Source organism: Martes martes, assembly GCF_963455335.1.
Source record: "Martes martes genome assembly, chromosome: 16".
In the NCBI taxonomy this organism is placed as follows: domain Eukaryota; kingdom Metazoa; phylum Chordata; class Mammalia; order Carnivora; family Mustelidae; genus Martes; species Martes martes.
In genome coordinates, this window is record NC_137904.1 from 50,521,469 (window position 1) to 50,534,686 (window position 13,218).

At 41.2% G+C, this 13,218-nt stretch overlaps 1 protein-coding gene across 5 annotated transcripts in view; it reads left to right on the top strand.

The window, feature by feature from the left end:
* DDX42 (DEAD-box helicase 42) overlaps window positions 1–13,218 on the top strand; it is a 38,140-nt gene that overhangs the window by 23,054 nt on the left and 1,868 nt on the right. For all 5 annotated transcript variants that reach the window (XR_013968188.1, XM_080826864.1, XM_080826863.1 and 2 more), the window contains 11 exons: window positions 1,859–1,963; window positions 3,082–3,201; window positions 4,062–4,238; window positions 4,830–4,958; window positions 5,985–6,084; window positions 6,678–6,725; window positions 7,242–7,339; window positions 8,160–8,436; window positions 9,526–9,752; window positions 11,307–11,417; window positions 12,720–12,821. Coding sequence is in view for 4 of the 5 variants with exons in the window: in XM_080826864.1 (XP_080682990.1) it covers window positions 1,859–1,963; window positions 3,082–3,201; window positions 4,062–4,238; window positions 4,830–4,958; window positions 5,985–6,084; window positions 6,678–6,725; window positions 7,242–7,339; window positions 8,160–8,436; window positions 9,526–9,752; window positions 11,307–11,417; window positions 12,720–12,821 (1,494 nt within the window). In the remaining variant the exon portion in view is untranslated. The remainder of the gene's footprint in view (window positions 1–1,858; window positions 1,964–3,081; window positions 3,202–4,061; window positions 4,239–4,829; window positions 4,959–5,984; window positions 6,085–6,677; window positions 6,726–7,241; window positions 7,340–8,159; window positions 8,437–9,525; window positions 9,753–11,306; window positions 11,418–12,719; window positions 12,822–13,218) is intronic.

Sequence of the window (13,218 nt, forward strand, 5' to 3'; positions counted from 1 at the left end):
GAGCGAAGAGGAAGCAGGCTCCCTGCTGAGCAGAGAGCCTGACTTGGGGCTCGATCCCAGGACCCTGGGATCATGACCTGAGCAGAAGGCAGAAGCTTTAACCCACCAAGCCACCCAGGCACCCCTATAACTTTTTTTTCAAGTAAAGCTTTTATGTTATAGTATAGTGGTGTGTTACTGTTTTTAAATGAATAAATCTTAAAGAATTTTCCCAGTTTTAATTTTAATATGGTAACTGTCAGCGGATAAAACCCCCACAAGCAAAAGCTCGTTGTGTTTTTGATACGTGTAAAGGGCACCTGAGACTAAAACATTTGGAGGACTACTGGTCTAAACTAGAGTATGGGTTATACTCAAATTTTTAAATGTTTCCTTTTGCACAGATGCTACCAAATAATGCCTTGGTGTTTACATGTGGCAAATGAAACTAAAAATGTGACACTGATGTGGGAGGAAGCATCCATGATAAGATAAAGGATGAAAATCTAATAAGAAAAAACACACAAGTACTTGAAATAATCATCTAATAAGATATTTGAGATACTTGACAAAGCTGTCAAACCTCGTCATTGTGCTGGGGTAGCCCACAGTTGTCCTCATGTAGTGCGGGCAGCCTGCCAGGAGAGACCAGAAGTAAGGAAAGGATAGCCTTTCCGCTTCTGTGTAGCTTTCTTCACATTCATTTCATGTATTTATTCATATGTTTGTTATGTTATTCATTTCATACATATATATAACAAAAAATAACACATTTGTATGTACAATTTGTGAACGAAGACAATTCTGCCCTCAGGGAGCTTCCATTCTGAAAAAGAGAGGGGAACTGAGGAAAATCCTGTTGTTGCCTAGTGCAGCCTAGTGGGGAGTATAAAAGGTTCTGCTTATTTGTAGTGCTAAAGGAGAACTTTTTAAAAAACTTAATTTCTTACTTTTTTGTTGATAATACCATAGAAAGGTAATTTTAGGCTATATCTAGAATTAATGTAATTTTATTGTAGACCACTTAGGTGGTTAAAGAGAATCATTTAACCAAATTCGTAAGTGGTGATATGCTTATTTTTATAGTCTCAGTACATTAAGTTGTAAAAAGAGTAGCAGGAATGACTTCTTTCCTCTTTGGAATTGGAAATGCTTCGCCATACATTTTTTAAAAGTTACGTAAAGAGTTTCATGTTTTTAAAAAGAATAGCACTCCCTCTAAAGGCAGAGCTCTCCTCATAGGAAATAACTAGAAATGGTTTTAAATGCTAGAGCTCGGTGAACAGCTTATTCCAAAGCATATTTAAATGTATAAAGTGAAATGTCTTTAAAACACTTGTCCTCTAAAATAAAACAAGAACAAACTGTGAGAGACTCTAAACCGTAGGAAACAAACTGAGGGTTGCTGGGCAGGGTGGGGATGGGGTAACTGGATGATGGACATTAAGGAGGGCCTGTGATGTAATGAGCACTGGGTGTTATATAAGAATGATGAATCACTGAATTCTGCCTCTGAAACTAATAATACACTATATGTTAATTAATTGAATTTAGATTTTAAAAAAATAAAAAAAATACTTGTCTTCTGAGGCCTTTGGCTATGTAGAGATTCCTTAGTCTGCATCAAGGTGGTTCAAATCTGCAGTGTTCTTTAGGAGTCTCTTTAGGAGGTAGGGTGGTGTTTATGTTGAAAATGGAAATTGGTAAAGATACTGGCTGTACATTTGGGATGTGTGTCATGAATAAGTGAATTCCTTTGTCCTCTTGCTGGTTAAGGCTTTACTTACGTAATATGTGTAAAAGGTTATTTTGTGTTAAAATCAAACTTACAGGATTGACTCTTGAATTCTAGACTAACTTTGAATAATTGGACCTGCAGATTGACTATCCACCATTTGAAAAAAATTTTTACAATGAGCATGAAGAGATAACCAACCTCACCCCTCAGCAGCTAATAGATCTCCGTCATAAGCTCAATCTTCGGGTAAGTCGATCATTAAGCCAAAATTTTTTTTTTTTCTTTTAAGATTTTATTTATTTATTTAAGAGAGAGAGCACAAACGGGGAGCTGCAGAGGGCAAGGGAGAAGCAGACTCCCCACCAAGCAGGGAGCCTGATGCAGGTCTCCATCCGGGAACCTTGGGATCATGACCTGAGGCAGATGCTTAACCAACTGAGCCACTAGGCTCTCCTAAGCCATATATTCTTAAATTAGTATTAGTTAGTCCAGGGTTAGTAGTATCACTTATCCAAACTAAAATAACCTTCTTTTCTAATGGTTCTTGGACTGTCTTTGATAGAGTAATAACTATATCCTTTTAGGCTCCTATGTATTGATTTTTATTGTTTTAGTCTTCCAGCTCTTTTAGGATAGGATTGTTTTTTCTTTAATGCAACACATGTGAATGCCATATATATGTTCAGTCAATTTTGTATCTTGTGTTGGAATAAGAAGTCATTGTGACATTAAAATTAGTCAGGAAGTGTTTCTGCAGTGAGTACTGTGTGCTAGGAACTGTGTTGGGCAGGCTGGAAATGAAGGGGGTAAGAGTCCCCATCATCAGGAAGGAGAGACAGGATTAATAGATATAAACAATATGTGAAGTCTTAGAATATTTTAAAATTAAGACATCTCAAATTATATGTAGCATACTTTTTTAAAAATTAGAAGAAATGAACACCTTCTTAAAGTATGCACTGATTTCAGTATAATAGTTGGGGGTTTTTTTTTAAAGATTTTATTTATTTATTTATTTGACGGAGACAGGGCGAGAGAGGTAACACAAACGGGGAGAACGAGAGGGAGAAGCAGGCTTCCCACTAAGCAGGGAGCCCAATGTGGGGCTTGATCCCAGGACCCCGGGATCATGACCGGAGCCTATGGCAGACGCTTAATGCCTGAGCTACCCAGGCGCCCCATACTTGAGTAAAATACTCATTTTGAGGTTATATCTTTTCAAACAGTATGCACTTTTGACCACAGACTTCTGTTTTCCCTTGTGTATACTGAAGTGAAGTCCAAGGTGCAGGTGAACGTGTTGAACTTCCAGTGCTGCTCATATTGAAATACGAGTCACTCCTGGGAGTTGTCTTTATTTGTAGGTCTCTGGTGCTGCACCTCCTAGACCGGGAAGTAGTTTTGCTCATTTTGGGTTTGATGAACAACTTATGCACCAGATTCGGAAATCTGAGTACACACAGCCCACTCCAATACAGTGCCAGGTAAGTAAAGCATAATGAAAGAACAACAAAGCAGGATGATACTCAGTGACCATGCTGATTTTACAGACAAGTCAGAGCAGCAAAATAGTATGTAGTCCAAAATTATATTGGCATAGATAGAAGGTATCTAAATATTTCATCTGTGGCTTAGTCTCCAAATTTTGCTTGGAAAAAACATAGATGAAATCCAAGAGTATTTTTGAAACATTTAAAAATTAAAGAGTAAAAAAAAATTAACAAAAATGTATTACTGACCATTCTAAGATGTTGCTAAAGGAGCTGGGAAATATTCTTTTGTATCTGCTAAATATCTTGAAAATATGACCTGAAGAAAGCAGTTTTTTAAATAAACATAACAAAAAAGATTTGGGTGTAGACAAGCACTGCCAGTGACTAAGATTCCTTTGGCTGTGACCTGAAAATTCTCATTTATAATTGGAAGTAATAACTTGTTCTCCATTTATATATGGGATTTATTCATTCCTACACAGAATATGAGAATTTTCTGTATGTGGATGAGTAAGCTAGTCTGTACCTTCTCAAGTGGAAATTTTTCTGATTTTAGCCACCCACTTACATTATAAATTGCAGTTTTTTATTTCTGTATCTCAAGCAAAATGGTCGTTCATATTTTGTAAACCATGGCTGACCCACATGTAGTGAATGATAATATTATTTGCTATAAATCAAGCAATTTATGGAAATGCCAGGTATTCCTTGTTATTTTATAGCCAGTGTGCATGACCTATCAGGATATTTTTGTTTCATTGGAAATGAATGTCATTAGTTTCCCTAGGATTTCCTTCAGTATGTCTTTCAAAGTGAAAGTTTAGAGTGGATATACTTTATTTTTTCTCTAGGGTGTGCCTGTGGCATTAAGTGGTAGAGACATGATTGGTATTGCCAAAACAGGCAGTGGGAAAACTGCAGCTTTTATCTGGCCCATGTTGATTCATATAATGGACCAGAAGGAATTGGAACCAGGAGATGGACCAATCGCAGTGATCGTGTGTCCTACTAGAGAGCTCTGCCAGCAGGTGCGTGCTTTCTGTAGAATGCCCCCTTCTGTGTGTGAACTAGGAAGGGACTAGTCAGTCAAGAGGGTAGAATTAACTGGGAAGCTTCTTCAAAATGTGGTGAAATGTGCATAAAATTGATCATTTTAATCACTTTTTAAGTATACAGTTCCATAGTATGAAGAACATTCACATTGTTACACTACCAGGAAACTTTTGGAAAATACTGTGTTCCTATGTATTTTCCATATGACCAAACACATATTTTTCCCTAAAAATGTTGAAAGAGAAAAAATATTTGGGAATTGCTTGTATTTTAAGTTCCCAGTATTTTCCTCCTGGGTTAATTCATTTTGCTTGGGTAGAAAGGCAATGACAAGGTCAGGAAGAAAAGTTTAAAAGAAAAAAAGAATAATCAAGACAGGGTTGCAGATAGCCTGTTGGTGCTCTGTTCATTTACTTTATGAATAAAAATGTGATTTAAAAGCATTTTCTAGCTTTTGATTTTCTATGACATCACATTCTCTGGGTTTTTTTTTTTTTTTAGAACTCCCTTTTGGGTATTGGTCAGGGTCCTGGTTTGTTCATGTCATTATGTCAACAACTTTGCAGATCCACGCAGAATGTAAGCGGTTTGGGAAAGCGTATAATCTTCGATCAGTCGCCGTATATGGAGGAGGAAGCATGTGGGAGCAGGCCAAGGCCCTTCAGGAGGGGGCAGAGATTGTTGTGTGTACCCCAGTAAGTATGTCTTGGGTTCAAGTGGCTTCTCAGCCATTCTTGGTATGGAAAGGGGTTGGTTATTGAATGGAATGGCCCCTAAAATGTGGTAAAGCAGGGTCGAGAATACTCTGATAATCACAGCTTGTGGCTTTGGTTTAATTTTTCTTTTTTTTTTTAAAGAATTTATTTATTTATTTGAGACAGAGATAGAGAGATCATGAGAGGGGAGAAGGTCAGAGGGAGAAGCAGATTCCCTGTGGAGCTGGGAACCTGATGCGGGACTCGATCCCGGGCCTCCGGGACCACGACCCGAGCTGAAGGCAGCTGCTTAACCAACTGAGCCACCCAGGCGCCCCACTTTGGTTTAACTTTGATTGGGTGCCTAGATTAGCAGTCTGTTAAGACTGTATTGACATATATGTTAGTAGCTACAGATTCCGCTCTGTTTCAGGTTTTTTTTTTTTTAAAGATTTTATTTATTTATTTGACAGACAGAGATCACAAGTAGACAGAGAGGCAGGCAGAGAGAGAGAGAAGGAAGCAGGCTCCCTGCTGAGCAGAGAGCCCGATGCGGGACTCGATCCCAGGACCCTGAGATCATGACCTGAGCCGAAGGCAGCGGCTTAACCCACTGAGCCACCCAGGCGCCCTGTTTCAGTTTTTTTTAGTGCTTTCCTAGAAAGTGGATCTATGGTTACTTGAGACCGTCAGGAATCAAAAAGAAGATGATCTTTGGACCGTACAATTTGGAGTTTGGTCATAGTTCCTAAAAGAGTATAGTCTAAATAAAAAGCTATCAAAAAGGTCCTAAATTAGGTTGTTTTAGAAAGCTCCAGAAAATAGTTCTGGCCATGTTCCCACAACTGAGTTTTCTAATTTTCTGTTCTTTTAAGCTCTGTAGTGCATAAAGTCCCAAGTCTGTCCGACCCAGTGTCTGTTACAGTCGACAGCTGGAGTATTAGCACTTTTTCCAGGAGTACAATTCTAGAAAGTTCTTGTAAATGTCTTTAATTATACTTCCTATTCATTTTCTGGATCTCATAGGGACGACTAATTGATCATGTGAAGAAGAAAGCTACCAATCTTCAAAGAGTCTCTTACCTTGTGTTTGATGAAGCAGATCGCATGTTTGACATGGGATTTGGTATGCCTTTGGTACCAGTTTCTTCTGTCTGCATCTTCATGATACTCGTTTTTTTCTTGTCTTTCTAGACTTAGCATTTTCTTTCTGTATGAGAGATGCTAAAAATACTCCTGTATAGGATTAGACCATAGAGTTAGAGCTAAACCATTAACTATTTTTAGGCATTCTCTCAGGAAGTATGTTAGGCTTGACGGGGTTACAGACATTTTGAAAGTGCCTTTGTGTATAGGGAAAATATTTTCTCTTTATTTTTATTCATATACCTTTGATTGTGGAGGTCAAGGTCTATGTTCTTAGGTAGTAGATGTCATATCATTTTAGGCTCCTTGCTTTCCTGTCCTCCCAACTTAACCAGCTTTGTGGAAATTCTGAATAACCCATCTTTATTGATGGAAACTACTGGGCCCAGCTTAGCTGGGTGGAGGGGAAAGGATTTCTGGGTTTCGTACTGAATGATAGGCCTGGGAGTTTCACATTTTCTTTAGTAGTTATAACTCCTCATATGGATATTTTTACTAAAATGACTTTTTCCTAGACATCCCAAACCATCATATGGAGTTATAATGTTAATTTTACTATTTTACTTTTTCCAGAGTACCAGGTGCGATCCATAGCAAGTCATGTCCGTCCTGACAGACAGAGTATGTATGAAGCAGTTTTATTAAGTCACATTTGTATTCAGAATAAACACCTATGTATTTTATAAACACTCACAGTATGGCAGCAAAAATGGTCATGTGGGTACTGGTGAGAACCATAGAGGAGGAGATAAAAACTTTGAGTGGCACAGAACCTTAGAGATCATCAGCTATAACTCACTCGTTTTTGTAGGTAATAATCCAAGCCTGAGAATTAAATGACCTGTCCCAAGTTACGTGGGTTTATCAGCGCGTGGAGTTAAAGCACAGTGCAGGGCTGCTGACTGGAAGTCAGATCCTTTTCGAACCTTGTTGACAGTCCCTGTCTTAACTGCGAATGTATAAAAATAGAAAAAGGAAAATGGTTTTTTCCTTAGTGAATCAATTTTGAAACTTAATTTTAAAGTTCAGGTGGGTTTATTTTATAAAACTGAATAATTCTGAGTATCAGTAGGAGGCTTAGTGGGTTTTCAAAAACAAAGTCACTGTTTCTTTAACAGAATTTGCTTCACCTTTTAGCTCTCTTATTCAGTGCAACTTTTCGGAAAAAGATTGAAAAACTGGCCAGAGACATCCTGATCGACCCTATTCGTGTGGTGCAGGGAGACATTGGAGAGGTAACCCTAATAAGCAAGGCTAGATTATTATAGGTTATTTCTCATATTTGGGAGACATGGAATTAGTTTTCCACTATTGTGAGGAAAAACACAACACTGTGCTTATGTATTTATAGATGAGGCAGTGTAATTCAGATTTGTTTTAAAAAACACAAGGTTAGGAGCATAGATGAGACAGCTAGATTTTAAAAATACGGATAATTGTTGAAGTCGGGTGATGGGTACATAGGAGGTGATTATGTTCACTTCTTTTTTTGGAATGTTTAAAATTTTATGTGATAAAAATTAAAAACTTTTAGCGGGGAGAAAAAGCGGGCTTTGCCTGGAAGACAGGATAGAACAGACATTTAAAGTGATTGTAGTAGGAGTGGGATGACTTGAAAGGCCTGGTGAAAATGAGTTCGTGGAATTTACCTTTCCATATGCGCTATGTGGAAAATTTGGCTACCTTGAGAGTTCTGAAGTTGCTTTGCCGTGTTTATTATTAAAGTTCTGTGCAGTTAGCTGGTGTTAGGACATTTTCTGCTTTTCATTTTTGAGTGCTTTCTATGTGTATATGAATTGTATTAGGAGCAGTGAGTGGGAAGGAGGGAAAAGGAGTTTAATTTATTAGGAATAAATAATCTGAATTTCTTGTAACACTGCATTACAAAGTCACTGCGGTAGAGCACAGTGACTTGAGAAGGGATGTAGCTTTCAAGCTGCACTTGAGTTGCTGAAGGAAAGCCTGAAGAGAAGAGGGGTGGTGGAAAGTGATGTCTGGTCCTTGTTCGGGTGCCTTTTGGCACAAATGTCACAGTCCTCTTTTCTTCCTTTTCAGGCAAATGAAGATGTGACACAGATTGTGGAGATTCTCCATTCTGGGCCTAGTAAATGGAACTGGCTTACCCGGCGTCTGGTAGAATTTACCTCTTCAGGAAGTGTTCTCCTGTTTGTTACTAAAAAAGCCAATGCTGAGGAGCTAGCCAATAACCTTAAGCAGGAGGGTCATAATCTTGGGCTGCTTCATGGGGACATGGATCAGAGTGAAAGAAACAAGGTCATTTCAGACTTTAAGAAAAAGGACATCCCAGTCCTGGTGGCCACAGATGTTGCAGGTAGAGTAAAACTTTCCCCAGTGACCTCATGGCCCTGCGCTGTAAGGGTGCTCTGTTTTGCTGTGTAGGAGCTAGAACACGGGGGGTGCCTTGGGGGCTCAGTCCATTTAGCGCCTGCCATTGGTTCAGGTCATGATCCCGAGGTCCTCGGACCGAGTCCTGCTTTGGGCTCCTTGCTCAGTGGGGAGCCTGCTGCTCCCTCTGCTTGTACTCCCTCTCTCTCACAAGTAAATAAAATCTTAAAAAAACAACAGCTAGAGCACTGAGCAGGCTGGCAGAGGTGCTCTACTGGCCTGGCTGGCCACCCCGCAAGCAGCTCAGACCGTAGTGACCAAACCTGGAGCTCTGGGTGCCACGTTCACTTAATGTTTCTCTGCAGTTAGAAGATACTGAGGGGAAAAAATTGTGGAGCCAGTTAGATCATAGGCCATGCCTTTATAGTGTGTTTTAACATTGATTGGGCATGCTTCACTCAAGACCGAAAAGTTCTTTGAAGTATGATTTTTGGCTTTATTCTCAGTTTGTTTGTTTTTAAGATTTTTATTTATTTGACAGAGATCAAAGTAGGCAGAGAGGCAGGCAGAGAGAGTGGGGGGGAGGCAGGCTCCCTGCCAAGCAGAGAGCCTGATGTGGGGCTCGATCCCAGGACCCTGGGATCATGACCTGAGCCGAAGGTCATGGCTCATAACCCACTGAGCCACCCAGGCACCCCGGCTTTATTCTGTTTTAATAGTTGCCCTTAAAAAACTGGTATTTTCTCTCCAAAAAGGAGATAATTTCTCAGCTACAAGCCAATTTGATGCTGGCTTTCATCATTTTACATATTCCTGGTGCAAGAGTGAGGCCATGGCGGGTTACTGATGTCAGAAGGCCTGTGTCCGTCAGCTAGACAGCCTGGCATCAGAGAGTCAATGATGTTGACATTTGCTCTAGAAGGGCAACTTAAATGCTTGGATCTTACCAGCTCACCACACCATGCAGTTTGCCTAAGTAAAAGGAATGTGGGTTCTTAGAGGATCAGCATTTTTGCTTACTTCGATTTTTTGACTCCTGCTAAAGGATAAAAGAATTTGGGTGTTTTTATTTCAGCCCGTGGTCTGGACATTCCTTCAATTAAGACTGTCATTAACTATGACGTGGCACGAGACATTGATACTCATACTCACAGGATTGGCCGCACAGGACGAGCCGGTGAGAAAGGTGTGGCCTATACCTTACTGACCCCCAAGGACAGCAATTTTGCTGGTGACCTCGTCCGGAACTTGGAAGGAGCCAATCAGCATGTTTCCAAGGAACTCCTCGATCTGGCGATGCAGGTAAGTGGCAGAGTATACTAAAGATGGTTCCAGGTTCTGAAACTAGTAAAAAAAAAAAAAAAAAAAAAAAAACACAAAGATGGTTCCAGGTTCTGAAACTAGTAAAAAAAAAAAAAAAAAAAAAAACCACACACACACACACACACACACACACACACGCCTGATGAGCTAACATAGACACATGACAGAAAAGTTGCAGATATATATAGGGGAGTCCTTAGGGGGTACAGATCCGTATTGTAGGACATTAAAATTCATCAGGTCTATCTTCTTTCAGCAACATTGATTTGAAAAAAGCTTTTTCCTTTCTGTGTGCTAAAATCTGTCTCTCTGAAATTTCTGCCTGCTTGCCCCATAGCACACTTGTAAGTTTAATCTCAAAGATGGGTGTTTTCCCCTTACTGTCCTTACTCCCAGTCTTCATCTTGAGGAGTTAAAAATGTGTGATGTCTTAAGAAAATATGATGTATTTAACTGTTTCTCATAGACTTAGGTCTAAGACCTTTAACCACTTTGATTACCAATCTAAGCTGGACGTCCTACTGAAGTAAATCCTGAGTCATCTTAATATATGTAGTCCCCAAATTACCAGTGGGTGCAGTATATACATTTTGATAGTAGAGACTTATGTCTTTTTTAGAGTCATAAGTCAGCGCACAGAATAGTCAATCCGTCCTGCACTGTGCGGTGTGGTATGCTGCCCATGCTCTGGCTTCTGGGAGTAGAGGACCTGCATTGCAGGAAGGAGTAAAATGATGTTTCCTTCCATTTCCTAGGTACAGAAAGCCCATCATAAACTACATTTTCAAACAGGATATATCCGGTCTTTGGCTTTTTCCTACATTTCTTTTTGTGCCTTAGGCTTTCTGTGCTCTCAGACTGTGCGATCAGCTTCCCTGGTCAGTGCCTTTCTGAAGCCAGCCCTACCTCTTAAGTATTTCACTTAGATTGTAACATGTGATTGTTAGATAAAGGGCTATGTCTTCCATTGATGTTTGCATTCTGAAAAGAACATAAATCTGATTCATAATATGCTGGCAGTGATCAGGTTCAAGGAACACTTCAGGCTTTGGGTACATAAAACTTTCAGTTTTGTGGCTAATTGCCCTGGACATCTGCCCTAGGGCCAGTTCTGGTGAACCTCACTTCACATGGTCTTTTTCTTTCACTTCTGAACCCTCTTATAAGCTCCAAACATGTATGTCCAGTAGTACATCTAAGATTAATAAATGGAAAGTCCGTTCCTTTTCCGCTAGGAAGTTAGAAGTGGCCCAAGTAAGTGCTCTGCACCTAAGGCTTACCTCCTCACTGCCCTCCCTGAAGGCCCTGAGAAACAGTATCGGAAGCCTCAGATAAGGGGCTGGGCCCCTGACGAAGTTGGTAGACTACACTCCCAAAAGAAGCTCATCTGTGGTTCCTGCGAGCAGTTGCCATAAATACATTGGCTAAAGATGAACCATTACTTTCTTCCTTCCCACTTCGTTTCTGATGATGTCCTCCTTCCCTGGCCGCCACTTCCTTCTGTGACCTAACCTTAAATTGTGTTCAATGCAGAATGCCTGGTTTCGGAAATCCCGCTTTAAAGGAGGAAAAGGCAAAAAGCTGAACATTGGTGGAGGCGGCCTCGGCTACAGGGAGCGGCCTGGCCTAGGCTCAGAGAACACGGTGAGTCCAGACTGCCAGACTGTAGCTGTGCCCTTTACGCTGCTCCAAGTCCTGGAGGGTGTTATGACGGTCCTACTCTACCTCAGTGAGTGCAGAATCTGGCCTAGAGAGGAATGTTGGGACTTTCTCTTAAAGAAGCATCTGTGTGTACTTGGTGACTAGATATGCTCAGGAAATCAGTCTTTTCACATCAGTTCTCAGATTTGGTCCTAGAGCAACAGTAAATGCGTATTCGTGCCCCACCCCAGACCTGGTGAGTCGGAAACTTAACAAGCCCTCTAGCACTGGCCTTAGAGTCTGCCGCTGGGAACTCTTAACTTCTGGTCTTAAGAGTTCCTACATTCTGTGGGAAATTGCATCAGAGAGGAGAGGTAGCTTTTCTTACAAAACAGGTAACAAAAGTGCCCCTTACTGGCTTTTAACCGCCTGTTTCATATCACCTTGATTCGTAAACCAAAGACGCAAACTGCCAGTCTGTATTTCTGGAGCGTTATTGTCAGTTTGGTGTCTCTGATACAGCGTCTCCCCGGCTCAGTAACAGTGATGAGCATGTGCCTGACACAGGTGGTCGTGGTAGCTAATGTTGACTTACTGCTGGCAGGCAGTCATGCATGTTAACCTCATCCGCCAACCCCTGGGGAGCACAGGTCTGCTGGTCAGGAAACTGAGGCACCCCAGGTTACACTCCAATAAGTGTTGAAACTGAGACTTGGGCTTTTAAGAGTGGATTCAGAGCCTGGGCCACGTACGGGCAATATGCATGTGCTCTCTGGTGCCTCGTGGCCTCTTCATGCTGAGCATGAAGCTTCACAGAATCACGTAAACACGCTTGTGTGTGTAAATAAAACCTTATGATCGGCTTTGGCCATAATTTGACTTCAGGGTTAGGGTTAATTCCTAAAAACATAATTACTGGGTTAAAAAGGATAAGCATTTTTTTTTTATTTGATTTCTTTCTTTGACAGAGAAAGAGTGTGTACAAGCAGGGGGAGTGGCAGGGAGAGGGAGAAGCAGGCTCCGCACTGAGCAGGGAGCCCAACGCAGGTCATGAGATCATGATCGTCATTCTCAAGGTCATGAGATCGTGATCTGAGCGAAAGGCAGATGCCCAACTCAGAACCACCAGGCGTCCTAGGATTTTTAAAAAATTACCGTACCTTTTCCCATTCGATACAAATACCTGTTTGCGTCGCAGCACCTACTTGTGTTTCTAGTATGTGAGGCCCGTTCTGGCAGCAGGCTCGCCTGCTCATTCTGTCCTCATGGGTGTGCCTTTTTCTTTTCTTTCTTTATTTTTTAAAGGACCGAGGCAACAACAACAACGTGATGAGCAATTACGAGGCCTACAAGCCCTCCACAGGAGCCATGGGAGATCGGCTGACGGCAATGAAAGCAGCTTTCCAGGTCTGAAATTAAGCAGTTAGCTAAAAGAGCTTTGCGCAGTGATGAGGGGTCTGGTCTGAGAGGGTAGCTGAGCTTGTAGGCTTGCTGCTAGACTTAGGGCCTTCTCACTGCTTTCAGTTGTGAATGTCCGCTTCGTGCCAGGTTACTTGGAGCTGCAGGTGTAGAGGCTGGGCAGTCTGAGGCTCAGGGACGTGCGCTGTCCCAGACCCTGGGACTGTTGTACTGTAGCAGGGCTCGTGTTCCCTCCCTGCCAACAGTGTTGCCCACCTCCAAGGCTCTTGTAATCAGGTTGAGAGTAATTGCCATTTTTTTTTTTTTTTTAGCTAAGACAAGTTTGATTCTGAAGCTCTTGTGAATGCTGAACCCCCCTCTATACTTACACCTCTAGTTAGCTAGA